Source organism: Genypterus blacodes, unplaced genomic scaffold (assembly GCF_046128005.1).
Source record: "Genypterus blacodes isolate CSIRO-AG114 ecotype Tasmania unplaced genomic scaffold, CSIRO-AGI_Gbla_v1 ptg000064l_1, whole genome shotgun sequence".
NCBI classification, from domain to species: Eukaryota; Metazoa; Chordata; class Actinopteri; order Ophidiiformes; family Ophidiidae; genus Genypterus; species Genypterus blacodes.
The window spans coordinates 1,719,682-1,746,717 of record NW_027466876.1 but is presented as its reverse complement, the minus strand read 5'-3'; the positions used below and the strand labels follow the sequence as shown (position 1 = coordinate 1,746,717).

Sequence of the window (27,036 nt, the reverse complement as noted above, 5' to 3'; positions counted from 1 at the left end):
GTAATGTAAAAAGCCCATATCTTGGCGAATTTCAGATTCAGAGCTCTAAAATCTAAAAACACAGCATGTACAGGACACCAGTATTGTTTTCTATAAGTTTGGGGCAAATTAAAATATTGGTCCAATTTCCCAAAACCACAGTGTATACATGGACCAAATTGTTTGATTTTCCCAAAAGCCCATATCTTGGCGAATTTAAGAGCTAGAGCTCTAAAATCTAAAAACACAGCATGTACAGGACACCAGTATTATTTTCTGTAAGTTTGGGGCAATGTTCATTTTTGGTCCAATTTCCCAAAAAGACAGTGTATCCATGGACCAAATTGTTTGATTTCCTAAAAAGCTCATATGTTGCTGAATTTAAGTGCTAGAGCTCTAAAATTTAGAAACACAGCATTCACAGGACACCAGTATTGTTTTCTATAAGTTTGGGGCAAATTAAATTTTTGGTCCAACTTCCCAAAACGACAGTGTATACATGGACCAAATTGTTTGATTCCCTAAAAAGCTCATATCTTGGTGAATTTAAGTGCTAGAGCTCTAAAATTTAGAAACACAGCATGCACAGGACACCAGTATTGTTTTCTATAAGTTTGGGGCAATTTAAATTTTTGGTCCAATTTCCCAAAACGACAGTGTATACATGGACCAAATTGTTTGATTTTCCCAAAAGCCCATATCTTGGCGAATTTAAGAGCTAGAGCTCTAAAATGTATAAACACAGCATCTACAGGACACCAGTATTGTTTTCTATAAGTTTGGGGCAAATTAAAATATTGGTCCAATTTCCCAAAACCACAGTGTATACATGGACCAAATTGTTTGATTTTCCCAAAAGCCCATATCTTGGCGAATTTAAGAGCTAGAGCTCTAAAATCTAAAAACACAGCATGTACAGGACACCAGTATTATTTTCTGTAAGTTTGGGGCAATGTTCATTTTTGGTCCAATTTCCCAAAAAGACAGTGTATCCATGGACCAAATTGTTTGATTTCCTAAAAAGCTCATATGTTGCTGAATTTAAGTGCTAGAGCTCTAAAATTTAGAAACACAGCATTCACAGGACACCAGTATTGTTTTCTATAAGTTTGGGGCAAATTAAATTTTTGGTCCAACTTCCCAAAACGACAGTGTATACATGGACCAAATTGTTTGATTCCCTAAAAAGCTCATATCTTGGTGAATTTAAGTGCTAGAGCTCTAAAATTTAGAAACACAGCATGCACAGGACACCAGTATTGTTTTCTATAAGTTTGGGGCAATTTAAATTTTTGGTCCAATTTCCCAAAACGACAGTGTATACATGGACCAAATTGTTTGATTTTCCCAAAAGCCCATATCTTGGCGAATTTAAGAGCTAGAGCTCTAAAATGTATAAACACAGCATCTACAGGACACCAGTATTGCTTTCTGTTAGTTTGGGGCAAATTTAATTTTTGGTCCAATTTCCCAAAACGACAGTGTATACATGGACCAAATTGTTTGTTTTTCTAAAAAGCCCATATCTTGGCGAATTTCAGATTCAGGGCTCTAAAATCTAAAAACACAGCATCTACAGGACACCAGTATTGTTTTCTGTTAGTTTGGGGCAAATTTAATTTTTGGTCCAATTTCCCAAAACGACAGTGTATACGTGGACCAAATTGTTTGATTTCCTAAAAAGCTCATATCTTGGTGAATTTAAGTGCTAGAGCTCTAAAATTTAGAAACACAGCATCTACAGGACACCAGTATTGTTTTCTATAAGTCTGGGGCAATGTTAATTTTTGGTCCAATTTCCCAAAACGACAGTGTATACATGGACCAAATTGTTTGATTTTCTAAAAAGCCCATATCTTGGCGAATTTCAGATTCAGAGCTCTAAAATCTAAAAACACAGCATGTACAGGACACCAGTATTGATGTACAGGACACCAGTATTGTTTTCTATAAGTTTGGGGCAAATTAAAATTTTGGTCCAATTTCCCAAAACGACAGTGTATACATGGACCAAATTGTTTGATTTTCCCAAAAGCCCATATCTTGGCGAATTTAAGAGCTAGAGCTCTAAAATCTAAAAACACAGCATGTACAGGACACCAGTATTATTTTCTGTAAGTTTGGGGCAAATTAAATTTTTGGTCCAATTTCCCAAAAAGACAGTGTATCCATGGACCAAATTGTTTGATTTCCTAAAAAGCTCATATGTTGCTGAATTTAAGTGCTAGAGCTCTAAAATTTAGAAACGCAGCATTCACAGGACACCAGTATTGTTTTCTATAAGTTTGGGGCAAATTAAATTTTTGGTCCAATTTCCCAAAACGACAGTGTATACATGGACCAAATTGTTTGATTTTCCCAAAAGCCCATATCTTGGCGAATTTAAGAGCTAGAGCTCTAAAATCTAAAAACACAGCATGTACAGGACACCAGTATTATTTTCTGTAAGTTTGGGGCAAATTAAATTTTTGGTCCAATTTCCCAAAAAGACAGTGTATCCATGGACCAAATTGTTTGATTTCCTAAAAAGCTCATATGTTGCTGAATTTAAGTGCTAGAGCTCTAAAATTTAGAAACGCAGCATTCACAGGACACCAGTATTGTTTTCTATAAGTTTGGGGCAAATTAAATTTTTGGTCCAATTTCCCAAAACGACAGTGTATACATGGACCAAATTGTTTGATTTCCTAAAAAGCTCATATCTTGGTGAATTTAAGTGCTAGAGCTCTAAAATTTAGAAACACAGCATGCACAGGACACCAGTATTGTTTTCTATAAGTTTGGGGCAAATTAAATTTTTGGTCCAATTTCCCAAAACGACAGTGTATACATGGACCAAATTGTTTGATTTTCCCAAAAGCCCATATCTTGGCGAATTTCAGATTCAGAGCTCTAAAATCTAAAAACACAGCATGTACAGGACACCAGTATTGTTTTCTATAAGTTTGGGGCAAATTAAAATTTTGGTCCAATTTCCCAAAACGACAGTGTATACATGGACCAAATTGTTTGATTTTCCCAAAAGCCCATATCTTGGCGAATTTAAGAGCTAGAGCTCTAAAATCTAAAAACACAGCATGTACAGGACACCAGTATTATTTTCTGTAAGTTTGGGGCAAATTAAATTTTTGGTCCAATTTCCCAAAAAGACAGTGTATCCATGGACCAAATTGTTTGATTTCCTAAAAAGCTCATATGTTGCTGAATTTAAGTGCTAGAGCTCTAAAATTTAGAAACACAGCATTCACAGGACACCAGTATTGTTTTCTATAAGTTTGGGGCAAATTAAATTTTTGGTCCAATTTCCCAAAACGACAGTGTATACATGGACCAAATTGTTTGATTTTCCCAAAAGCCCATATCTTGGCGAATTTAAGAGCTAGAGCTCTAAAATGTATAAACACAGCATCTACAGGACACCAGTATTGTTTTCTGTAAGTTTGGGGCAATGTTCATTTTTGGTCCAATTTCCCAAAAAGACAGTGTATACATGGACCAAATTGTTTGATTTTCTAAAAAGCCCATATCTTGGCGAATTTCAGATTCAGAGCTCTAAAATGTATAAACACAGCATCTACAGGACACCGGTATTGTTTTCTATAAGTTTGGGGCAAATTAAATTTTTGGTCCAATTTCCCAAAACGACAGTGTATACATGGACCAAATTGTTTGATTTCCTAAAAAGCTCATATCTTGGTGAATTTAAGTGCTAGAGCTCTAAAATTTAGAAACACAGCATGCACAGGACACCAGTATTGTTTTCTATAAGTTTGGGGCAAATTCAATTTTTGGTCCAATTTCCCAAAACGACAGTGTATACATGGACCAAATTGTTTGATTTTCCCAAAAGCCCATATCTTGGCGAATTTAAGAGCTAGAGCTCTAAAATCTAAAAACACAGCATGTACAGGACACCAGTATTATTTTCTGTAAGTTTGGGGCAATGTTCATTTTTGGTCCAATTTCCCAAAAAGACAGTGTATCCATGGACCAAATTGTTTGATTTCCTAAAAAGCTCATATGTTGGTGAATGTAAGTGCTAGAGCTCTAAAATTTAGAAACACAGCATTCACAGGACACCAGTATTGTTTTCTATAAGTTTGGGGCAAATTAAATTTTTGGTCCAATTTCCCAAAACGACAGTGTATACATGGACCAAATTGTTTGATTTCCTAAAAAGCTCATATCTTGGTGAATTTAAGTGCTAGAGCTCTAAAATTTAGAAACACAGCATGCACAGGACACCAGTATTGTTTTCTATAAGTTTGGGGCAAATTAAATTTTTGGTCCAATTTCCCAAAACGACAGTGTATACATGGACCAAATTGTTTGATTTTCCCAAAAGCCCATATCTTGGCGAATTTAAGAGCTAGAGCTCTAAAATGTATAAACACAGCATCTACAGGACACCAGTATTGTTTTCTGTTAGTTTGGGGCAAATTTAATTTTTGGTCCAATTTCCCAAAACGACAGTGTATACATGGACCAAATTGTTTGTTTTTCTAAAAAGCCCATATAGTGGTGAATTTAAGAGCTAGAGCTCTAAAATTTAGAAACGCAGCATCTACAGGACACCAGTATTGTTTTCTATAAGTTTGGGGCAAATTAAATTTTTGGTCCAATTTCCCAAAACGACAGTGTATACATGGACCAAATTGTTTGATTTTCCCAAAAGCCCATTTCTTGGCGAATTTAAGAGCTAGAGCTCTAAAATGTATAAACACAGCATCTACAGGACACCAGTATTGTTTTCTGTTAGTTTGGGGCAAATTTAATTTTTGGTCCAATTTCCCAAAACGACAGTGTATACATGGACCAAATTGTTTGATTTTCTAAAAAGCCCATATCTTGGCGAATTTCAGATTCAGGGCTCTAAAATCTAAAAACACAGCATCTACAGGACACCAGTATTATTTTCCGTAACTTTGGGGCAAATTAATTTTTTGGTCCAATTTCCCAAAACGACAGTGTATACATGGACCAAATTGTTTGTTTTTCTAAAAAGCCCATATAGTGGTGAATTTAAGAGCTAGAGCTCTAAAATTTAGAAACGCAGCATCTACAGGACACCAGTATTATTATCCGTAAGTTTGGGGCAAATACATTTTTTGGTCCAATTTCCCTAAACCACAGTGAAACCATGGACCAAATAGGTAGTTCTGTAAAAAGCCCATATTTTGGCAGTGGACAGCGCCTGATTGCTATGATTAAACAGAAGTAGCTCAGTGGGGTGTTTACTGAAGGTCTATATGTCTAGTTTGTCACAAAAATGGCCCATATCTTGGACAAGGTAAGAGCAAGACCTCTAGAATCCAACCACATCACCTGTATGGCACTAGGATCATTTGCTGCAAGTTTGGGACAAATTTAAATTTTGGTCAAATTCGGGAAAAAATGTTGTAGTCACCATTGACCAAATGGGTCATTTTGAAAAAAGCCCATATTTTGGCGGTGGAAAGCACATGAGTGCTATGATTGAAACAGAAATAGCGGAAATAGCTCAGTTGGGAGTGCGTTAGATTGAAGATCTAAATGTCCCTAAATTCAATCCAACGTTTCGGCAGAAATCACCCATGTCATACAAATGTCAGTATAACCACGGACCAAAGGGGTCATTTTTGTAAAAAGCCCATATGTTCGACAAGGAAAGTGCGAGAGCTCCAAAATTTCAACCACATCATCCAGATGGCACTAGGATCATTTTGCAACCACATCATCTAGAGGTATAATTTGTTGCATTTGAGAGAGAGCACATTTCTCTCTGTTGAATTCATATATTTGTAAATCTGAGGAGAAGTTTACTACCAGCAGCTGCTTTGTTTCACTGACATTTAGCCTCCAGCCTGTGCAACGCAACACAAGTTCTCAACCACACAACCACAGTTTATTTGTATGAAGCTGACAATCTGGAGAAATGAATCAGTGACCTTTGGAAAACCTGAGGTATACTTAGTACAGCACTCCCCACTCCAGCCCCACATTGGAGGAACCATGAGAACATCCAAATGAGCACATCCTGACACCTGCAGGGACCAGATCATATTAAAGAAAATGTGTTTTTTCCCAGTTATCCACTTCACAACAAACTAGGGAACAGCTGAGGGTCCATTGAGACAGTCTTTGAAGGACAGTGCCTAGTAAGTGTTGGAGGGTTCTGTGATGTTCGGTTTCTTTACTTGGTTATCAGAGATGGACAGACAAAAGAGAAGGGTGATAGATGACTCCGAGTGGGTGATGAGATATTTGGCATTCACTTAGCAGGTGACAGTAACAGCTTGTAAAATCTATTTTCTTTCGGTTCTATTTTTCTATACAACACTCTGCATTTAAAGTAAGTATCCCAACACCATTATCTCAGCTACATTATCACGTTATGGGGTTATCGTGGGGTTATCGTGCAAGCAACAAACTATAGTAACATTTGGCTGCCTGGATAGGCAGCCAAATGTTACTTTTGGATGTTTCAGGGTAAAATGGCACAGGGAAATGAGACATTTGTATCTAACCTGACTTATAACTTCACATAGTCTAACAAACCATTAAAACTGTGTAAAATCGCCATAATATGAAGGTCAGAAGACAGTAAAAACATTAAGTGCAGAGGCAGAGCAGTGTTGTTCATCTTAGCAAGGTATTAGTGAACAAGGCAGCTTCCAATTTGGGTTCACAGACATACAGCGATCGATGACAAATGAACTAACGTGAGCGCTGCTCCTGTCACATATTTATACCAGCAGTTAGTCAAGACTCCCAAAACATTGCACAGTTTTTCCTGAAAGAAGTGACTTTCTTCACACTTTTCCATGTTAAACGCCTCTCTGCTGGATGCAAGGTAACAAATCAGGATGTGAGAGAAGGAGAGCAGTGAAGTGAGAGAGAGGGGAGGTGGCATAAATCTAAGTTTGCCGTGGTGCCTTCACAATTAAGACATTAATCACCGAGTCCATAGTGCCGAGTCATCGTCCTGCCTGTGGTCAGGCCATCAATCAGAACCTGACATAGGGCTGGACGCACACGTACACACACACGCACAAGTAAACACGCACGCACACACACAGAACGATCTCCCACAGAGAAGGTCAGGGCTGTGTGTAGCCTGAAGCTTCCCCACTTTTGCTCCTCGTCTAGCGCAGGGAGGATCTCACCGATTTTCTTTTCGGAAAAAAAGAGTGAAGGAGAGAAAACGCCACAAGACAATAAACTTATGACCCTTAGAGAAACCCTCATAGGATCATACAGATCTGAACACAAACACTGACATAAATTGGAATCCACAGCAGTGCCTTCATGTGTGTGTGTGTGTGTGCCTGCAGGTCATTTGCATGTATAATTTGATTATCTCATTCATGCTTGGTGCTTTGGAAATCATTGCCCTCGAATCACCGCCTATAGCGTAGAAGACTTAGATTTAAGTATTTGTACAAGTTGGTCAGTGTTGTACAAAATTATGAGGGGAGACACGGAGAACAAGTGCTTTTTACATAAGCCCATGTTTCTAATCTGCTGAGGAGGGTTGCAGAGCCTCAAATGGTGTCATCCACCTTTCTTTCACCTGTAAGATAATACGCGGGAGGCTCAAGCTCCTGTCTGTCCCTCATCCATGCAGCAAAAGCTCCAGCCTTTGCCACATGGAATAGCAACTAGCACCCAGTGTGTGTGTGTAAGAGTGTGTGTAACAGCCCCACCTGGCTCATCATGGTCTCTTTGTACTGCTTCTTCTGCGTGACTTTGATTGGCGGTTGTTTGGTAATGGCAGAGACCAGGAAGTTCATCAGGATGTCCTCGCAATTAGCCATGCGGTCCACCATGCTCAGCAGATTGGCCGGGACGTAGTGGGTGTAGACGTAGTGGTAATACCTGGAATGAAAGAGGAAGTGAGTTCAATCTTGTTTCACTCTGTATGGTTCCTGTGTCGCATGAGGTAACTAGATCAATGTCAACACTGTTACCTCCCTGCCAAGGTCTACGGTCCATCCCTCACCGCCACACACACACACACACAAATAGACTTTCCTGTCTGGCGCTTTCTACTGTCTCCTCCCTTTCTCCTCTTACTGTTCCGTCTCCCTCTCTCTCCCTCTTTCTCTTTCTTTCTGCAAACAGGCGTCTCAGATTCAAAAGGACTAAAGTGTTGCATTGAGTGTCCTAACAATAGGACAAGGAGCAATGACGAGAGAGAGAGAGAGAGAAAGAGAGCTGTTTATCTGCGTGACAAGATGCCTCAAATCCCTCCGGAGAGCAACAGTCTTCCCTATTCAATTTACCGCTCGGCTTAATAAGTACTTTAGTTAGACGTTTTCTTCACAGCACTGCGCTTCTGACAGTCGTCTCATAAGATAACAGAGAGGCGGAGAGTGTATTGAATTTCTTTTCTATTGCCCCAGTGAAGCTTAAGTGCAACTGGTGGGAGGTGACACTTATACCTGTGGTAGAAAGCGGCTCCTGTGAGGACCATGGAGTAGTCGTTGGTCCACTTGGAGGTGTAGCCCCAGCGGGACCTGGAGCCGTCCCAGTAGTGGCTCCGGGCCGGGTAACCCACGATGCGTTCTGGGAAGTTTTGCCACACGATGAAGGCGAAATCCACCTGGAAAGAGAAGGAGGAAGGACAGATAGTGAGAGGTTATCCTGTTATATCACAAAACCCAAAACCAAGCGGTCAGTGGGCTCAACACTGCCTGCAGCCAGAGTTAATGATCACAGCTGCGGGGAGGGTGAGGTGCTCGTCTTAGTTTGGGTTTAACATGTTAACACTTTGTTCCGGGGATGTATTATAAAAGATGCCTGGTCGGACAGTGCGTGACAGCGTGACGTCGCTGGAAATGTGTTGGAATCAGCTGGATTCCATCAAATCTGCAGCAGTTCCGTGTGCCCGTGTTTCTCTAATACACTCGTGGGCTGAGTCGGCGCCTCCTGAGCTGTAAATCCTTCCTGCAGGTTCAGAATTGAATCCTGCCAGAACCATCCCACCCTTTGGTGTCTCTCCTCCGCTGCACCCCGCTCAGGCTTACCTCTTCCCCAATTAAGAGGACAATTCTGCTGGACTTTTTTGTGGAGTGCTCCTTGTCCTTGAACAAGAAGAGTTTGCGCTATCTGGGAAAGAGCCTCTTTTGAATTCAAACATACCGCCGAGACACACCGAAGAACAAGGGGATCAGTGCATAATGAAATTGGGAATACACGCACGCGCACACGCACGCACACACACACACACACACACACACACACACACACACGCACACACACACACCTTCAGGAGCCAAGGGAGGAAATTAATTACCAGAGTGGTAGAGGTAGAGCAGACAGTGTTTTTGTGTGTGTGTGTGTGTAGGGGGGGGGGGGGGAGGTGCAGAGTGAAATGTTCTTTAGCGATACCTTGCGGCTTCTGTCAGGAATCGCGTGAGCAATTACTGTAAAGTGCCAATGCTAAGCCGAGGGAAAGGTTGCTGCTGCCATTCCCCGTGTAGCCCCCGATGAACGGACGTGATAGCTGCGTGTGTGTAATTGTATAAGGATGTAAGTGTGTGTGTGTGTGATGTGTCGGATGTCTCAACAGCTGTGCTGAAAGGATTAATGATATCATGCAAATATAATTTTGCCTTCAGAGATTAAAAGGCTGTTTAGAATGCAGATGTGTGCGTGTGTGCGTGAGTGCATGTTGGCGTGTGTGTGTGGGTGCCTGCGAAACACTAATAAGAAAGACTAATAAAGAGAGGAGTGTGTGAGGGAAAGTGACAGAACCCAGATTTCTTTCCACTCATACGGTGTCTGTCTTAATTATGCTTTACAACAGAGGCTTGATATGGCTGGCAAATAGAAGGATGCTGTTTCAAGCTGAAGGTGTGTGTGTGTGTGGTTGTGAGTGCGTTTGTGTGTGGGATACATACTAATAGATTTTTCAAGGCCAAAATTGATCCTAAGAGCACCAGGTCAATCCAGCAATAGATCTGTTACAAATCTCTCCCGACATTTGGATTTAACACGTTCTATGTGCTGAGAGGAAAAGCAGTCAGGCTGCGCATCTCAGAGTCCATACTTCCATCAGCATGACATCTTTTCCAATGTATCGCCAAAAGCTGCTTTCAATCTGTCGTATTCGCACTCGAAAATACGGTGCACCGCTTTCGCTTCTCCATTAGAAAAATCTTCCATCTAGACGTGGAGGGGAAACGTTTCATAAACTGAGCTGGTGTCCAGCTGCGTAGTGGCTTTGATGGGTTTGGCCAAAACACTCGGCATGACCCAGGACGACCAGCTGTGCACTAAGGTTTACAGCTGACTGCTGCAGGTTTGCACTTTGCAACATCTTTTGAATTATAACCGTTCTCACCAGGGTCTCTCTCTCTGTGTGTGTGTGTGTGTGTGTGTGTGTGTGTGTGTGTGTGTGTGTGTGTGTGTGTGTGTGTGTGTGTGTGTGTGTGTGTGTGTGTGTGCGTGCGCGGGTGTGTGTGCGTGCGCGGGTGTGTGTGTGTGTGCGCGCGCGCGCGTGCGTGTGGTTACCTCTCACCTGGACGACTGCAAATTCCCCTACTGCGCTCGCTCCCAAAGAAGCTTTTCAATCTGTTAACACTTATAACCTTCCACCATCCTCAAATACTAACTTTACCCTACAGCTTTGTTCATCGGCTCCCGTGGCTCCTGTGCTGCACTTAAACCCCTCGTATGTAGAATATCAAATAAGTAAAAAAAGAAGAGGATTTAGCTGGATTAGATGGAAAAAAATACTAAGAACAGAGCTGGAGTCCGGATCAGATCATTCCCAGCTAAATTCCATAGTGGACCTCCCAGATCTTCATACTTCTCTGGAAGATTAAGTACTATATACACTAGGGGTCTTCATTGTTCCTAACCTAAACACCTTTAAATCAACAGGTAAACATGTAATGTGTAGGATAAGAGTAGGTCGCATGGGTGTAGTTCAGGTCAGTGTAAATCTGGCCTTCTGGAAATCACAATCTGAACTGTAAATTTAAGAGAAATGCAAAGAATATCCGTGAGGAAATGCTGTCCTCTACCCTGTTCGTGACTAAAACAAACAAAACTGCAGCAGCCTCTGAAATCTGTGACAACAGGGTCTCAATTTTGTCATTCCTGTTGGAAACATTATATTCTGATTCAGCATATTGAAAATGTCTTCCAAAGGGCAAAACAGCGGCAAGCTTGACTGCCCAGCGAGACAAAAGCTTCGTCAGTTACGCTCCCCCCCCCATCGTATTCCCTTCTCTAATCTCTCTTTGTGGAATAATCATATATTTAATGAGCTGAAACAATGCAATTAGGAGACTGGCACAGCTGTTCTTCTGAGGTATTATAACATGAAAAGTCCTATTAAAAGTATAATGTCATCTCTTGCATATTTCCACTCACTTGACATATTTCATCTCCTTTCAATAAATCCCCTCACCATGTTTAAAGGGCAATTAGAGCAATGGGTTACTGAGCAGAACTGAGATTCACTCCAGTGCTTCTCTTTATGATTCCCCCTCTTCTCGCCTGTCTGTCATCCCACGATGTTTCTGTCCTCGTTTCATAAAACAAGCACAAGCCCATAAAAGTTTAGTCGTACAAACTCAGTCGTATTGTTGCGCCATAAAGTGTAATTGGAATCCTTAACGTCGACTCGCTCCAATCAATAAAACATCAGAGTTTGAAGATATAGTGGATCTCCCGGGCTCATTTGGGCTCACGATCCATTATGGAAGCGCATCTCAGACTCGTGGAGAACCCTGAAGGAGAAATGACCACGTCTTTGTTGATTTTGACGAGCTAAGAATCGAAACGTCTGGAACTCGTCGCGACTTGTAGCGACATAACAAGTAATTTACATTTGACAGGGAAACGCGTTGAATAATTTCACAGATTTCTCTTAATTACCTGGTGGATGTTGAAGGTAAGTGGGTTTCTGTAGGTGAGACATGTGAGGTGTCAGGTTTCATCAGACAATAATGCACACGCTCTTCATATGTGTGCGGACGCCTCCAGGTGAAAGGCATTTAGGTTAATTAGGTAACCTGGGTAACGCACACCTGGCTGCTAAGCTACCTCAAGCAGGATCATAGAGTCTGTAAACACATTCATATCTCTCTCTAATGCAGCAGTATAGATTCATGTTTTATGCTCTAACCAGAACATTTAAGGAGTTATTTTTAATATACTGACCTTTAACAAATGATCTGTTTTCTAAAAACGATCTAACTTAGGTCGTTAAACCGATGTGGTACATATTGAATGTCCATATTTAGTTTTGTTACGATGATGCTGCATCATAAAAGAAATAAAACTCAAACAGACATAATAAAAAAAAGTATCCTACAACACAAATCAATGTTACATTAGGAACATTAAACAGGTTGGTTTCAAATCCATAGTCAGTTTCAGTCAATGAACTGGTACTTTTATTGCATTAATTATTGTTTCTCAAACTAAACAGCACTGGTCTCGACTCTGCGCTTCAGGTTTCGTGTCTCTGCTGGTTTGATATTCTAGTGGTTTCCTTCAGGCTCTGACCTTTGACTGCACAAACATGTCGGAGTTTTCATTAGAAAAGGGAACGCAGGTTATTAGCTTTCATGACATCGCTTTAGTCAATTCACCTGTTCTCATTTGTTCGTCAGGGCGACACACCACAGGGGAATCTCCCATCGTCTCTTTCAAGTAAGATGTGAGACTTTAATCAAAAAGGTGCTCTGTTTTCACACAGCGGCAAAAGCTCTCATAAAACTCTTGACTGTTAAACAGACAATTATTCTTATCTGTCACTGATTTAAAAAAAAGTACATTTCCATTATGCGCTTGTTGTATGAATAATTATATTATAAGTCTAATTCAACAGATTTTTTTGTATTTAAGCATATTTTCAAAAAGGATTTTTAGAAGAAGTAGCAGGGTCGCATTGATATTGATTGATACATTGATTAAGTATTTAACTGAGTATTATCTCATCTGACAAGGACTAGAGTTCTACATCAACGAGGAGAGTACAGATTTTTACAGTCAGGTTTCATACTCAAATATCATTAATTAACATAAAACAGGGGTGGAGTGCAGGAAATAAACTAAAAAGCTAAAGTTTACATGAGTGGTTGCCGCACAGACAGAATGAGACAAAAACACTGTGGGTATTTGTGGACGGATTTGTGTGGACTGACATCCAAGATCGATAAAATGTTGAGACATCACCACCTTTTGCCACTGACTGACATAAAGCCACGCAGACTGGATTTAGTTAGAAATACATTTCCTGAGGCCGTCTCCTTGGTGGAGTCTAGCAGAGTTATTGAGAGCCCTTGACTTTTTCCACATTTTGTTGTTCATTCACAGATCCCCTCTAGACACATTTTTAAGATATAAAACAAATATGCTGAATCGAATGTGTTGTCAAATATGGCTTTCCTCAAGCAATAAGCTGGAATAAGGTTTAAAAGTATGTCTACTCTTTTTCTCCCTCATGAAGAAGTTTGGTTTCTATTAATATCCAAATTTGGCCCCGCCCGCCAGCATAACCAGTGTGTTGTTCTGATGACACTGATCATGATAATTAGCCAGCACAGCCACATACACCACACATGTAAGACATCAGACTGCTGCATCTCACCTCATTTTGTAAAAAATAAAACCCCACCAGTGTCTCAGTTCACCGGTGGCTAAAACCGCAGCGTCTCGGTCTGCGAGCGGTGGGACATCGGCGACTCACCTCATTGGTTGAGAGAACCGAGTCCTCGTCCAGACTGAGCACGGCATCGGTGAGGATGATCTCATGAGGGAAAAAACGACTGCTCATTGTCTAGAGAGAGAGAGAGAGAGAGAGAGAGGCAGGGAAGTGCTATTAGAGCGCATCAGTGAACACAAGATTTTGGTTTGTTGAGTAGAGAAATATAAAACGATATTTAAACGGAGATTTTAGTGCCAGATAATACTCTATTCATTCTTATACACTCTGGGGATGATTTATGTCTAATTAATCCTCGTCTGTAAGTCTCTAAATCCCATTTGGGGAATCAGGTTGAATCACGGCCCTGCTATAGCCGTCAACCAGATCTCCCATGTAGATGACTTACTTATTCAAAGTGTTTAGGAGCTTATTACGGTTTACAGATTGAGTTGAGTATCAATTTCCTTCAGACCTCTCCTGTGAGTCTAATTCTTCCCTTTCTAACACATTCACTCGTTAAAGATAAATATATTCATCTCAGTCGTCACAAAACTCACAGGCCGCAAAATCACACCAATACCAGTTTCTATTTGGGCAACTATGCAGGCATGAAGTCTCACCTATCCTGCTAGTGTAAATCCATTCCTCTTTCAGGAAAATGTAACCCATCTTTGGCTTTAGTAGGAACGCAGACCATTAATAACACAGTTCGGATTGAGTTTGTTCTTCCTTTTCAAATCATTCCTTATCAAAGCTGCATAAAGTGTCCCTGCTTTGCCGCGGCAACACCGGAGTGACAGTTTCAGCCTCGGTAAAGTGCATCAAGCACACTTACACACAGGCGTAATGTAGAGAAGTTGTGCATCAGATGACAGGAGCACTGCACCATCCTAGCCGGTAAAACTCTCTGATGAATAACAGAATGCATCTCAAATGAGCCCTAAAAGTTTTTTTGTGCAATTTGTTGACTTTTTACATGTCTCCAGCCTTTATGTTATTGTACTGTGTTCTGTCATGAGGAACATTGAAAGGTAATTTCAGCGCATTGGCCGCCTCGTTCATCAAACTGAGGAGTATCGACGTGCAGCGCCCCCTGTGGCAATGAGCGTGCGAGACGTCTATGTCTAAAACTGTGCTTAAATATTGATGATGTGACGGGCTGTCAGCTGGAGGCACTTCTGCTTTCCATCCTTGATTTTTAAAGTTGTGTGTTAAAATGTTAATTTGATTAAAAGAAAAAAAGAGAGCAAGGACACATCATACACTCAAAGAAATAACAAAGCACACAAGGAAACGTGTTGGTGTGACACCCTGTCGTGTGTTTATTGATCAGCTGGCTGACTTAATAGGGGGCTTTTATCAATTCACTGGCTAGTCTAACACAGAATGCAGTCGGGCTTGATCCATTAGGCAAGAGACGGCTGCTGATGATGTTATTGACTTGTAATTAAAGTGTGAATTATTTAAGTGTTTGTGAGGGAAAAGAGAAAGAGAAAGAACTTGAAGCAAGTGGGAGTGAGTTCAGCTCAGGTTAGAAACTAAACAAACAGATCCACAAAGAAACATTCCAAAAACATCCAGACTAGCTGCCGATTCTCAACGGACTCATCGGACTGATTTGCGTGTAGATATTGTCGTGTGTGTTACATTGACATTTTGGTTCCAGGAATTTGTTATTGAAATCAGCCTCCTTGTTATTGTGGCCGCTGTCACTGCAGAGAATGTTTAGACCCTGGGGATGATGGTAAGAGGCTTATTTTAGTAAGACCACAAATATCCGCGAGGCTAATGTCTCTTACCATCTCAGCTTAATGAGCCGCAAGATGCTGACTGCGAATTCTTCAAGAAATTAAGCATAACATCAAAGGAATGCACTAACACAAATCAACACAGATTCCTTTGGTTATTTTACGGCCCCTCTTAAATCACTGATGGCAACGAGAGTTTGGCACATCAGGCATTTTGTTTGGATGGATGCTGTATAATCAGTGAGTAATTAGTTCAGCCGGGAGGACGATGTTGCAGTGTAACAATCACTCAGTGGTCGGCGCCGAAACTTTTCACAGCTTCAGCTAGGCATAAGGAAAGCAGCAGCCTGGTGTAACTGCCTGCAGTAAATTAGGAACATGGCTGATAATCACATGCATCCTGAGCTAATGGTGTGTATTAACGGAATGTATCTTATTCATGATGCTATCCGTCATGAGAAGGATACATTTACACGCAGGGTCACACGCCATGTCACACACATTTCAAATGAATGTGCGCAGTTCGGGCGTTTGTGGAGCCAGAGGGCAGTAAAGATCGATAATAAACATTCTGATTGCTGTTCTTACTGGGCCAAACTTGGACAATTTCAATGGTTAGACGCTGCAAATATGAGTACATGTTTAAAATTAAGAACTCTGCAAATTCTATTGTCTTTAGATTATTTTGTCTGATTATTTCGTCTGTGCTCAAGATCCAATAATTACTTTCAATGGATCTGGTGACTCCTGATTGGCTACAACTCACAATAAACAATAAACAACAAAGGAAAATAATGAAATCTTTGGGGAAAACATTCAATCTACAACAGTTAAAATGAAATATACTTGACCTGATTTATTGCCTATCAGCAGTAAACAGCACTGACCCCCGCCCCCTCCACCTCCTGGCTGGTGTCAATGCTTCTCTGCCCCCTGGTCAGGCTTATATATAACACCAGCCCATAAACCGGCCTTTAGTTCCCACTGAGATCCAAGGCGGTTGAATGGCTCCAACCTTATCTTTGTCAATCTCCTTCTACCTGCTCAGTCGCCCTACCTTTGCACATCACTCCTGCCACTTCATGGGGAATCTTTGGAGATATATCCAGCCTTGCCTTCCCCTCGCCTTCTCTGATACATCAAGATGCCTGTAAATTATGTTTTTAAAGTCAAAGTTCACTCTGCTATCTGCAGTGATATCATCGAACAATATATATAAACGTGTGCTACGGGAGAAATGGACCATCTGAGCTCAAAATGAATCAATATGGGCGTGAGGAAGAGGAGGAGGGTTTGGAAGCACCTGTTAAAAGCTCCTCGGAAAACCATCATTCCCAGCATCATCAATCTTTTTTACCTGAAATCTAAGGCTCAGAATGGTAATGAATAAAGAGTTAATTCCTATTAACATGAGAACGAAATACAGGAAGGATAGTTAAGGTCAAGACAAGTCAATTATTTTCTAAGCTTTTTGACCCGACATTCTGTCCAACCAGGCTCGACTATTGGATCCCACTTGACCTTTGAACTGTTCCCTTTTATGTTCCTTGGGTTTAATTTAAATGCATACCCAAGGAGTCAGGATCAATGGTTGAAGATTAACCCGTCAATATCAAATTCAAGGTGTGAGAGCGAGATATGCATATTGGCAGGTGATTGATGATGGTGAGATATAGCCAACATATTGGCATTGATAGCAGGGAGCCAATAGCTTATTCCTTTGATTAAATTGACCAATGATTCACAACTGCACAGCAATGTAAATGCAATGTGAGCATATCGGTGTACATAAGCAATTTGAAATCAAAAAGTTGTTGTTGATATCAAATTAAAAGATAAATTCAATGAACATGGCATAAATGACTTGCGGGCTGTGATCAAACAAAGCTTCACCAAATCTCTCATTTGCATTCTTACAACATGTTATCAGGTGACAGGAGGAATATAGTTCAGTTTGAAGTGTTTATGTTCATATGTTCTACTGATTGAACGTCGCAAACAACAGTCACTGGGGTTTGATCGACTTTGAGCTTCTGTGATGTGCCAGAAGCTTGAAGCTGCTGCAGAATGAAGCTAGTTAAACCCCACAGAAATCATGGGTTTGTGACCCTTTTCACTGAAACAACAGCTCAGCGTGTCTCTATTATGAGCAACCTATTTTTGAAAATGAGATTTTAAAGGCCACGACGAGAAGCTGCGGCGGAGTAATTCATTTCTCTGAAGATGAAAGCTATTGTTGAAGTCGTGTTATACACAATCATAAATGATGGTTAACAACATGTAAATAAGGAAGACAAGGATTGAACGAAGAAATTAGAAGGGCACTGTTTAGAGCACATACCACCATCAAAGCTGAACAAGACTAGAGAACATGATTATGATTATGTTATTTTGAACAAGAAACAGAAGGTTTTACATTGATGGTCTGTTGCAGGATATTTACTTTCATCAAGTTTGGCTGATCATGTTTGAAGAACTTGACAAAAGGTCCAAAAACAACCCCACAAAGGCGAAGACATAATTCCAAATAATTCCATAATGGAATTCTTAAATAATTCTCAGAAAGAAACAAAATTATCTTTATCTAAACGTTTTGAGGAATAAAGCTCATACAAACAATTAAACAAAAGCAAAAGCTCTTCAGCAGAGGTCATAAAAAAAATCCAATTGTTAAAACAATGTTGTGGTAGAAAAAGGAAGAAGAGGGAAAAAAGAGAAAGAAAAATAACAGGCAGAGTACATATTACCGAGGGTGTATGAAGGTTGATAAAAGATTAGATAAGAACCATTATAAAGCAGATGCAGAAACACTCATAACAGAAACCAAATGACTTAATTGCAGTGTTACATTGAGACAAACGACAAGCCCTCTCTCTCTCTCTCTCCCTCTCTCTCTCTCTCTCTCTCTCTCTCTCTGTTATTATTGTGAGAGCAAACACATTGAGCACTTGGAAGGAAACACACTGAAGAGCCTCAGTGGGCTGCACTACAATATACCTCATGAGTAATTATTGGACCATAGACGCCGTTTGATAGAGGAACACTCATTCACTCTCTCTCTCTCTACACACACACACACACACACACACACACGCGCGAGCGCACACAGCCTTTGAGAAATGGTTTACTGTCACCAGTGGAAACATTGTTTTTGTATTTCAAGAGGGGCTAATTTACAAGAAAACAAACAGAGGCAATTAGTTCAGAAAGCATTATTATTAGAGAGAGAGAGAGAGAGAGAGAGAGAGAGGGAGAGAGAGAGCGAGAGAGATGACTGCAGAAAAGAGAGAAAGGCTCCACTGAGAGAGAGAGTGAGTGAGCAGTTCAGGAAATGAGTGACTCAGTGTGTGAGTCTACAAATGGGCGTGGCCTATGTCGGAGTGTGGACCCAAGGAATCCAGGGAAACAATCATTTTGATGCTATGACTCACAGTTCAAAGGTCATAGGCTATAGAGTAAAGGTGGCTATTACAGCGTCACCATTAGATCTAATGATGTCTCATTTTATTTGCTGAAGTTGTGGATGCTCAGCTTTGGTTGCCGTGACTACAGCGCCACCATCAGGCCAGCCGGTACCAGAATTGGTAGAAGTGAAGTTTCAATGAAATCTGTTGTTAAGTTTTTAGATATTCTGCTTACAAGCAGGCAGGCAGAGAGACGTGGCCGAAATCATGACCTCCTTGGCAGAGGTATTAATCCATCTATGTGGGTGTAACAATATAACAAGGATGATGTCAAACAAGCACCGTGTCACACCCACACAGTGCTGTAGGCTTTACATTGATTTTCATGTACTGCAATGTGAGCATTCTTGTGTACTCCTTAAACTTTAACAAATCATTAGACTTATAGAAACTTGTGGTAATAATTCCCACAGTTTGCATCCAGCACCTCTAACTTGGTCTCAATTCAGTTTCAAGCTTCTCCACCTTCACCAAAATGGCAAAATGAAACAGAACTATTGAATTTCTGAAGATTTTTAGGGGGTGAAAACGGTCACAGTTACAGATATGGAACATCAAAGGTTGAGCTGGCACAGGCTTTCAAACACCTCAACCAGCAGGACCCAAGCAGGGAGGAAACGGAATAAAAGACCCCCAAATTTGGGAGCATTTTGTTCAAGGATTGTCCATGGCTGCAAACAATCAGACATGCTCACTAAACTAGGAGGCGAATAAAAGGCTTTATTCTTCTGTGGCAAATTGCAATATTAAAACGGCCTGATGGGTTTCAGCTTCAATGAGCTTTGATGTCTTTTTTTCTTTTAATACTATAATAACTAACTGTACTGTACTGTGTGAGGCTTGGGTCATCTGACACTGACAGGGGTCTAATTAATTTCCAAAAACAGTGGAGAATTCCTCCACAGGATACAGAATCCTGTGGTATTCCGCTATTTGAATCGGTCGACGATGGCGATCTTTAAGTTTCCTCATTCGAGATTAATGCAGATTCTTGTTACACGCCTCACTTTGACTCCTCGCTATAGAACACATACTTTCCTACCCTTCAAGATGTCACAAGGTCAAGCAGCTTAAAGAGGTCTTCTGCCATCAAACCCCTTACCTTTGCTCCAAAACTACACAAACCTGTTTTCATTATTTTTTTTTTACAGTGTTAGGCTGAATAATAGGAAACAAACCCACCTTTAAAAACATAATTCACGTTTAATCCCGGCGGCTGTTACCTTGGTCTGTCCTTTAATGACAGTGAGAGGCACACTGGTGGACGGCCACTTGTTTCTTGGAGCTAAAGGCTTGTCGCAGTTCCATAAGACCACAATCTGCATGGACAAAGCACAGATCACAAAAGATGCATGTTAGTCTTCAAGAGTATTAAACACGTCTCTTATCGATTCTTACATTAACAGCACCTAATGAGTTATTGTGGGATGCAACTGGGACAAGTGGGATAAACTAATTTCAGCCAAACTGCATCAATTTTGCAAGAGGAGAAGTGAAATGAAAAATTAAAGATCATTAAAAGATAAAGGATTAAAGGTTTTGGACAAAACCAAAAAATGAAAGGAGTAATGATCCAGATATACAAAAGACACAAAGATGGCAGAATGGGTGTGACACAGTCTCACGTGTACAAAGATTTATGAAGAAGGAGAAAATGAACAGGAGGAGGAATGAGAACAAAGGAGGCAAAATGGATCCACCAACACATGACCTGCTTGTGTGCGTCTCACCTGTGCACAGAACTTGGACTTGGCTACAGCGATGATGAGCTTCACCACAGGGGTGATCTGGGACTGCAGAGGCGTAACCATATGGATCACTGCTGTGAACTGCTGGGATGGGCTCTTACCTGAATAAACACACATTTTAGATAAAGTTGTCATGGGTAAACTCTATTTAGGTTTTGGGGTTCTTTTTAGATGGATTTCTGCAGATATACAGTAGCTCTCCATAAACTTCCATTACGCTTAACTGGACACGGACTTCCCTGCAGTGCAGCCCTCATCCATCTTTCTGACAGGATTTCCACACATGACTGAGCGTGGGTGAACATGCCTAATCCAAGAGCGAACGGTTTGATTTGCGTGTCGCTTTGCCGAATTGTGAATGATGCTGATTTGTTGCTGTAAGGAGTAATTCTCTTTTTTTTTAACAACTGAACACACAGTAAAGCTGAGCTGAGTCTGTTAGTGGTTCCTGTTACAAATCAACAAAACAAGAGGAAACAGGGATAATTCACCAAGCAGAACCAAACTTTAAATTACATGAATGCTCTCCAGTGTATCTTAAAATTGGAATATGGCCCTGGAGCTCATGCCAAAGAATCCTATCAATTCCTTGTATATGAGCTTCTACATGATGATTTTCTATTCTAATTTACAGTTAGTGAATCAATTCTGGTCGGGTGGGTGTCACTGTGCAATTCAGGTAACTGCAACTGGTATGAATGCTTCGATTGACACAGGAAAAGTCGTCTCAGCAAATGTGGTCCTCAATTTTGAGGTCAAGTCAAGGCCAAGGCCATTTTATTGTCCCCCAAAAGAGAAGATCTTCCTGGATCGGATGGACTCCACAACAAATAATCATATTTAATGGGATTATTTGTAAATTGCTTAAAAAATGTGATGCATTGAATCGCTCATGCGACACAGGGACAAGCATTTCGAAACAACTAAGGAAGCTCGGGATCGCTCGGGAGCGTGGTGTGGTTGTGGGATTAGGGGAATATGCGTCCTTATGGATAAGTGCAGACAGAGTGCAGACAGAGTGCTCTTTTGTGTTGCTCTATCCATCTCTGTGACATCCGGCCCCCTGACCAGCCATCTCAGGTGGGCTCAGCAGTATTTATGGAAGCATGAGATATAGGGTGGGTCAGCCTGGAGAGAGCTGCCTCCATATTTATTAAAAGACTTTGGCTTATTTAATTACCGTGTCTACATTTCCCCGTCAAAATGCAGACCTTAAGAAATGATTCGTAAAATTAATGAAGAAGATTTAGAAATTATTCAACTTATCATGACAAACGAGTTTTAGATTTAAAACCTAAAAGGGGTCAAACTCTATGCACTACACTTTAAATCGCAGTTTATAGAGCAGAGTCCATCTTGTGGGGATGACTCCTGACCCGCGTGTGATTGTTGTGTGTTGTCAATATAAAAAGAGAGAGAGTGTGGGAAAGAAAGGGAAACCGACAAAGGACCTCAATTGAGATATCTACAAAAAATTTTTGCTTGGTTTTTGTCTCATATCTGATTTTTTGAGGAATGGTCCGTACAACCTCTCTGTCTGCACACAAAGCCAAACTTTTCAAACTACCAGGCAGGAAATTGGAATTGCTTTGGCATCGAATGTTAAGATGGCAAGCTTTACCTTTAGCAGCAGCATTGACAATGGCAGCAGCTAAAATGGTGATTTACTGCAGGGACGTAAACCCAACTGCCCCATCTTTCCCTCTATCCCTCCTCGTCTCTCCCTTCTTTTATCCTCCTGAAGACAAACATCGATCGGAGTTACAGTTTCATTCTATCTGGAATCACTGTGGGCCTTAGACATGCATATCTATACATAGACACACACACACCTTACAGACACCTTTCCTCTCTCATTCCCCCCCCAAATCTAACTTCCTGAAATGGTGAGAACACTTTGTGCTGCTTTCATGCATTTCTTTGTATCGTTGAATTATAGTTCAACACAAAAGTATACATCACTAACTTTTAGTGTAGATGGAGGCAACAAACCCTACACAGATTTTCTTCCTCTACCTCCAATCACATAAACCGATCCGTTATGAAATCTACTGCTTTGAGGCCATGGAACACGAGCGCCCTGTCATTACGGAAGGAGGAGGCTGTCCAAAGAGCTATGACTAATTACCTTCCGTCTCTAATCTGTGTTACCTCTCTTTACGTAGCCCGGCAGGGGACATAAGCAGGAAACTAAATTCCCTCGCTGTGTGTAGGCCCGTACTTGGCAGGTCATTGCGACGTGAGAATGGATAGAGATTCACTGATTAGGTTTTAGTTTGGTTTGGATGGGAGTTATGAGGGCGGTGCAGCTGCTCCAGGGCATCATTATCAGGGAAAGACTTTTAAAAAGGCTTCTGAGGTTGAAACGGACTGTAACTGACCTCAAATGTGGTCCGGCAAAAAGCTGTTATATAATTGACCAATTACAAGGTTCGGGAGGGTTTCATGGTTACTGATTATGTACACGAATTAAGTGTGCGCAAATTGAACAAAACAAGGGAACAAATTGCAAATTGTCGAAATTAATTAAGCGTTTTGTGTGTATAAATGGTAAATTTGATCTCCTCCCTCTGTCCTCTGCCGGGCTTTGTACTTCTTTGCCTTTCCTTGCACACTGAGGACTTCACCAAAGCTCTGGGGTCTACTGGTGCACCTGCAGAACAGAAGTCTTTAATCTACTGTCATGCGTGAATGCAGACCTTTAAGCTGGTATTCAAAGGTTAATGTCTCCGCTGATACTGGGCCTGGCTGGAGACCAAGCTCAGGTCTTATATGGGTCAACGTATTGTCAATGTAGGTGGTGGCACTGCTGTACTGAATATACAAAACATAAAGCATTGCTTAAATGGTGCAAAATACTGCAAGGACAGCAATTTTCCTCCATCCGAACAAGCCTGAAACGCCTCACTTATCAAACCAGAGGAGATCAGATTAAAAGTCTAATCAAATTATCACAAATGCGTGACCTGAATACCATCATGACCAAATTAAAACCTTCCTGTTGATTAAACTGCAGGTATAAAAAGGGATGTATGAAAATTAGACCTCTTTCAGCATTAAAACGGTTTTCTTCACATGCATCTCCTTTGAATCCTTTGGTCGTGTCTGTCTAATGTCTTCCTTTAGGTCAGTACTTACCCAGTATGGCGTAATAAAATGGGAAGAGGGCAGGGTCAGTAGAGAACTGGGGGAGTGCATAGAGACCACCAGGGAGAGAATTCCACAGCAACAGGTTTCGGGACACATGGGAGTCGACGCGGTCCTGGATGATCTGGATAAGAAAGCGGAGGTAAAGTGGAAGTGTGTGTGCACGGGAAGAGAGTTGAGGTAAAAAAAATATGAGGCATGTGACTGAAAGCATGTGCAGGCAAAGATAATGGGCAGAAAAGGAACAATGCAAAGGAGAAACCAGTAGGCAGACAAATGGATGTTGGGAGAAAAAAAAAGGTGTAACAATTGGGAAACAATGGAGATCTGTCACTAATTCAGTAATTGCTCCACTGTTCTTTGTCTCGTTTCACCTCACACACCTTCCCAAATTAAACTCAAGTGACTAACACGCCTCTGGATCTCACCTGACGCACCCTTCCCACACACACACGTACACAAACAGATATTACTTTGATGACAGCAAGAGTCAAACTGTAGCACGTTCCAGAATTAAATCTCTCTCTCACAGCCACTTCCCCCTCCTCCCCGTTTCATTTCTTCTCTCTCCTCCTGTCACCAAATTAAAATATCCCAGTGTGACAAATCTGGCAGTTTCTGGCATCTGTTCACTCTATGGTTTTTACGCCATAAAGATGTGTTTTGTCAAATTGCCGGGGCACAAGCACACTGATGAATGTGTTCGTATGTGTGTGAGTGTGTTAATGCTGCACTGACACTATATGAGATTTTGCCTTGATGCTGCTGACAGCGAATAAAGACAAGTTTAGACAATGAAACTGAATATAAATGAGTTATCTTTTATGGTTTAATTTTTAACAAACAATATTAGTTCAATAACAAAGAAAGCAAGATAATTCTCCTCCACTATTCTGTGTTTTTTCCTCTTTTGTTTTTCTCTCGAGGGCTGTTTACTGATCCGTGCAAAATTCACTTGGCACTTCTAGAGCCACACACACCTCCTGGTACCAACTGTCAGACTCTCAGAATGTGGGACACTACAGTTATCAACGACGGCTCATTTCACCCGTTTAGCTTGATGGCATGCTGGCTCTCCCTTTTTTTTTTTTTTAGCACATCTGGGCAGCAGCGTACAGCTGTCAGTGGGCTTCTGTCTAATTTCAGACCCTGCTTGCAACGAGCATTTGGTGGAGTCAGAAGGTCTCCTTTGCAGCCCAGCTGTGATTTTAAAGGGGGGGGGGGGGGGGGGGAATTGCTGCAATTTGTTAAATGGTTATTAACCTGACTATAAATAAGGTGATCAAATCGTTTAAATGAAGAGGTAGTTGGCTTCAATGTAAACAACGTTGAAAAAGGGGAAAATGACTTGCGTGCCTAACAGCCATTTTGTGCCTGCACAGTAAATGTTGGGTAATGGAATACCTGGAATTTAAATAGTAGATTAAGTTGACCATATGTTTGTTGTATACACATAGGATAAGATCTAATTTGTAATTCTCACTGCACTAATGTATGCTGGAAGAGGCTTTAGCCATAATGTCCCTCTATGGTGTAAATAATTTTTCTCAAGATTTCCTGGTTGTTGCTTAAGCTGGCAAATTGCACTGCCCTATGTTTGAAATCTCATGCGAACTGATGGTTATCTGTCAGCTCTCAGGCTACTTCAGGGATGCTCTGATGGCAATAATCCCATGCTGAGTGAAACGTGTGGCTTTCAAGTGCCACTCAGATGCTCCTTGATATACTGGACATCTTGTGCATATTTCAATGGCCGGCCTTGGCAGCACAGAGGAGTGGCTGTTGAATCATTATCAGACATTATAGAAAGCGAGATCTCACAGGCTTCTGAAATGGATCTATGGCGGATACACACAGTAGAACCTTATTTTATCTTCACAGAGAGAATATCACCTTATTTTCTGAATGTATTTACGAATGGAGCCTCATTCTTGGTGGGGAAATACGATAAACCTTATTTTTTACTGTATAACATTTCATTTGCCTGCATTTATCCACTACAGTCGCAACTGCAACAATTCTTAACCCCATTGAAATGATTGTACGGATGACAACTCTCCCTGATTGTGATGCTTATAACTGTAATAAAGAGCATTATTATCATCTACAGAGAAGGAACAGAAAGCATATTGCGTGAGTCAAGGCTGTCAGGATGTGAACTAAAAATAAAGGAGAGTAAAATGATGCAGGCTCTCCAACACCCATAAGAGCGCTTCATCCTCCCCAACCTCAGCCAGCAAGGTCACCTAATGAGCCAGCCTCTAGCCGTTCAGTCCCGAGAGCAGGTACACACACCCACACACACACACAGCCTCTCCAACCCGGAGGGCTGCCAGATATCACAGTCCACTTTCACACTCGCAAACATTGCATTTCTACATCAGCAGCAGTTGTCCTCGTATTTGCCAAGACTTTGCGAGTCAAGTAACAGCAGTTGTGAAGTTCCTTTGACCCAATAGAACGTGGACGTGCATTTCCTTCTTCTTCTTTATCATCATTCAACAAACTATAGCTTCCTTCCGTCGCTCATCTCTGCTATACTTTACCCTGAAATGTCCATAATTGCATGGATTTGTCATTCATCTGAGCTGCACTACAAGCCAGGAGGGTCATCCGCAAATGAGATTACACAACGTGGACATGGTATTGTACGTATGAGTGTGTAGGGCTCCGGTGACATCACTCTAGTCTCCACGTAGCCTTTCGCACATACAGCACGAGGTCTTATATCACATTTCATCCACGTCCGTCTCTCTCCCGGTGTCCTGTCTGTCTCGGCTTGTGTGTCAAATTAAATTGTGGTGGAAATCCTATTGAATCAAAATAGTCCCTGTAGCTTATATGACATACATGAGACCCCTGTATCAATGGACAGACGTTGGATATTATGTAGAGAGGGTGCATGATCAGGTGACCTTGCAAAAGAAATGCTTAAAAATATAGAATTATACTGTAGAACTGGAAAAATGCTTATATAGATAGAGGCTGGAAACAAGTCTCAGGGGGGATTCACACTGCAGAAACAAAAAGGAAAGAAAGCACTGCGGTTGATTAAATAAAACTCTCCTGCCAAAACTGCTTCCAAATCTACCATTAAGATCATTTTTTCGCAAATTCACCTCGAGTGTAGTTAAGACGATTTTGGCTACAGACGAGAAGTAGGCGTCCCAGAGGAACTGAGTCTGCTGGCGGAGAGCCAAGATCCTGTCACGGCCCACAGAACGGGTAATGGAGGGAACCTGAAAGGAAGAGGAGAGGAAGAGAAGTGAGAGAGCCAAAAAAAAATGACAGCGAGCGAGAGA

The 27,036-nt window shown here is 41.2% G+C and overlaps 1 protein-coding gene across 2 annotated transcripts in view; it reads right to left on the bottom strand.

Annotated features, from left to right (window-relative positions):
• Positions 1-27,036, bottom strand: part of LOC143004113 (exostosin-1-like) — a 216,886-nt gene that overhangs the window by 13,205 nt on the left and 176,645 nt on the right. For both annotated transcript variants that reach the window (XM_076155004.1, XM_076155005.1), the window contains 7 exons: positions 26,854-26,973; positions 23,726-23,858; positions 20,570-20,688; positions 20,063-20,158; positions 13,670-13,759; positions 8,403-8,563; positions 7,665-7,836 (listed from right to left, as the gene is read on the bottom strand). In XM_076155004.1, coding sequence (XP_076011119.1) covers positions 7,665-7,836; positions 8,403-8,563; positions 13,670-13,759; positions 20,063-20,158; positions 20,570-20,688; positions 23,726-23,858; positions 26,854-26,973 — 891 coding nt within the window. The remainder of the gene's footprint in view (positions 1-7,664; positions 7,837-8,402; positions 8,564-13,669; positions 13,760-20,062; positions 20,159-20,569; positions 20,689-23,725; positions 23,859-26,853; positions 26,974-27,036) is intronic.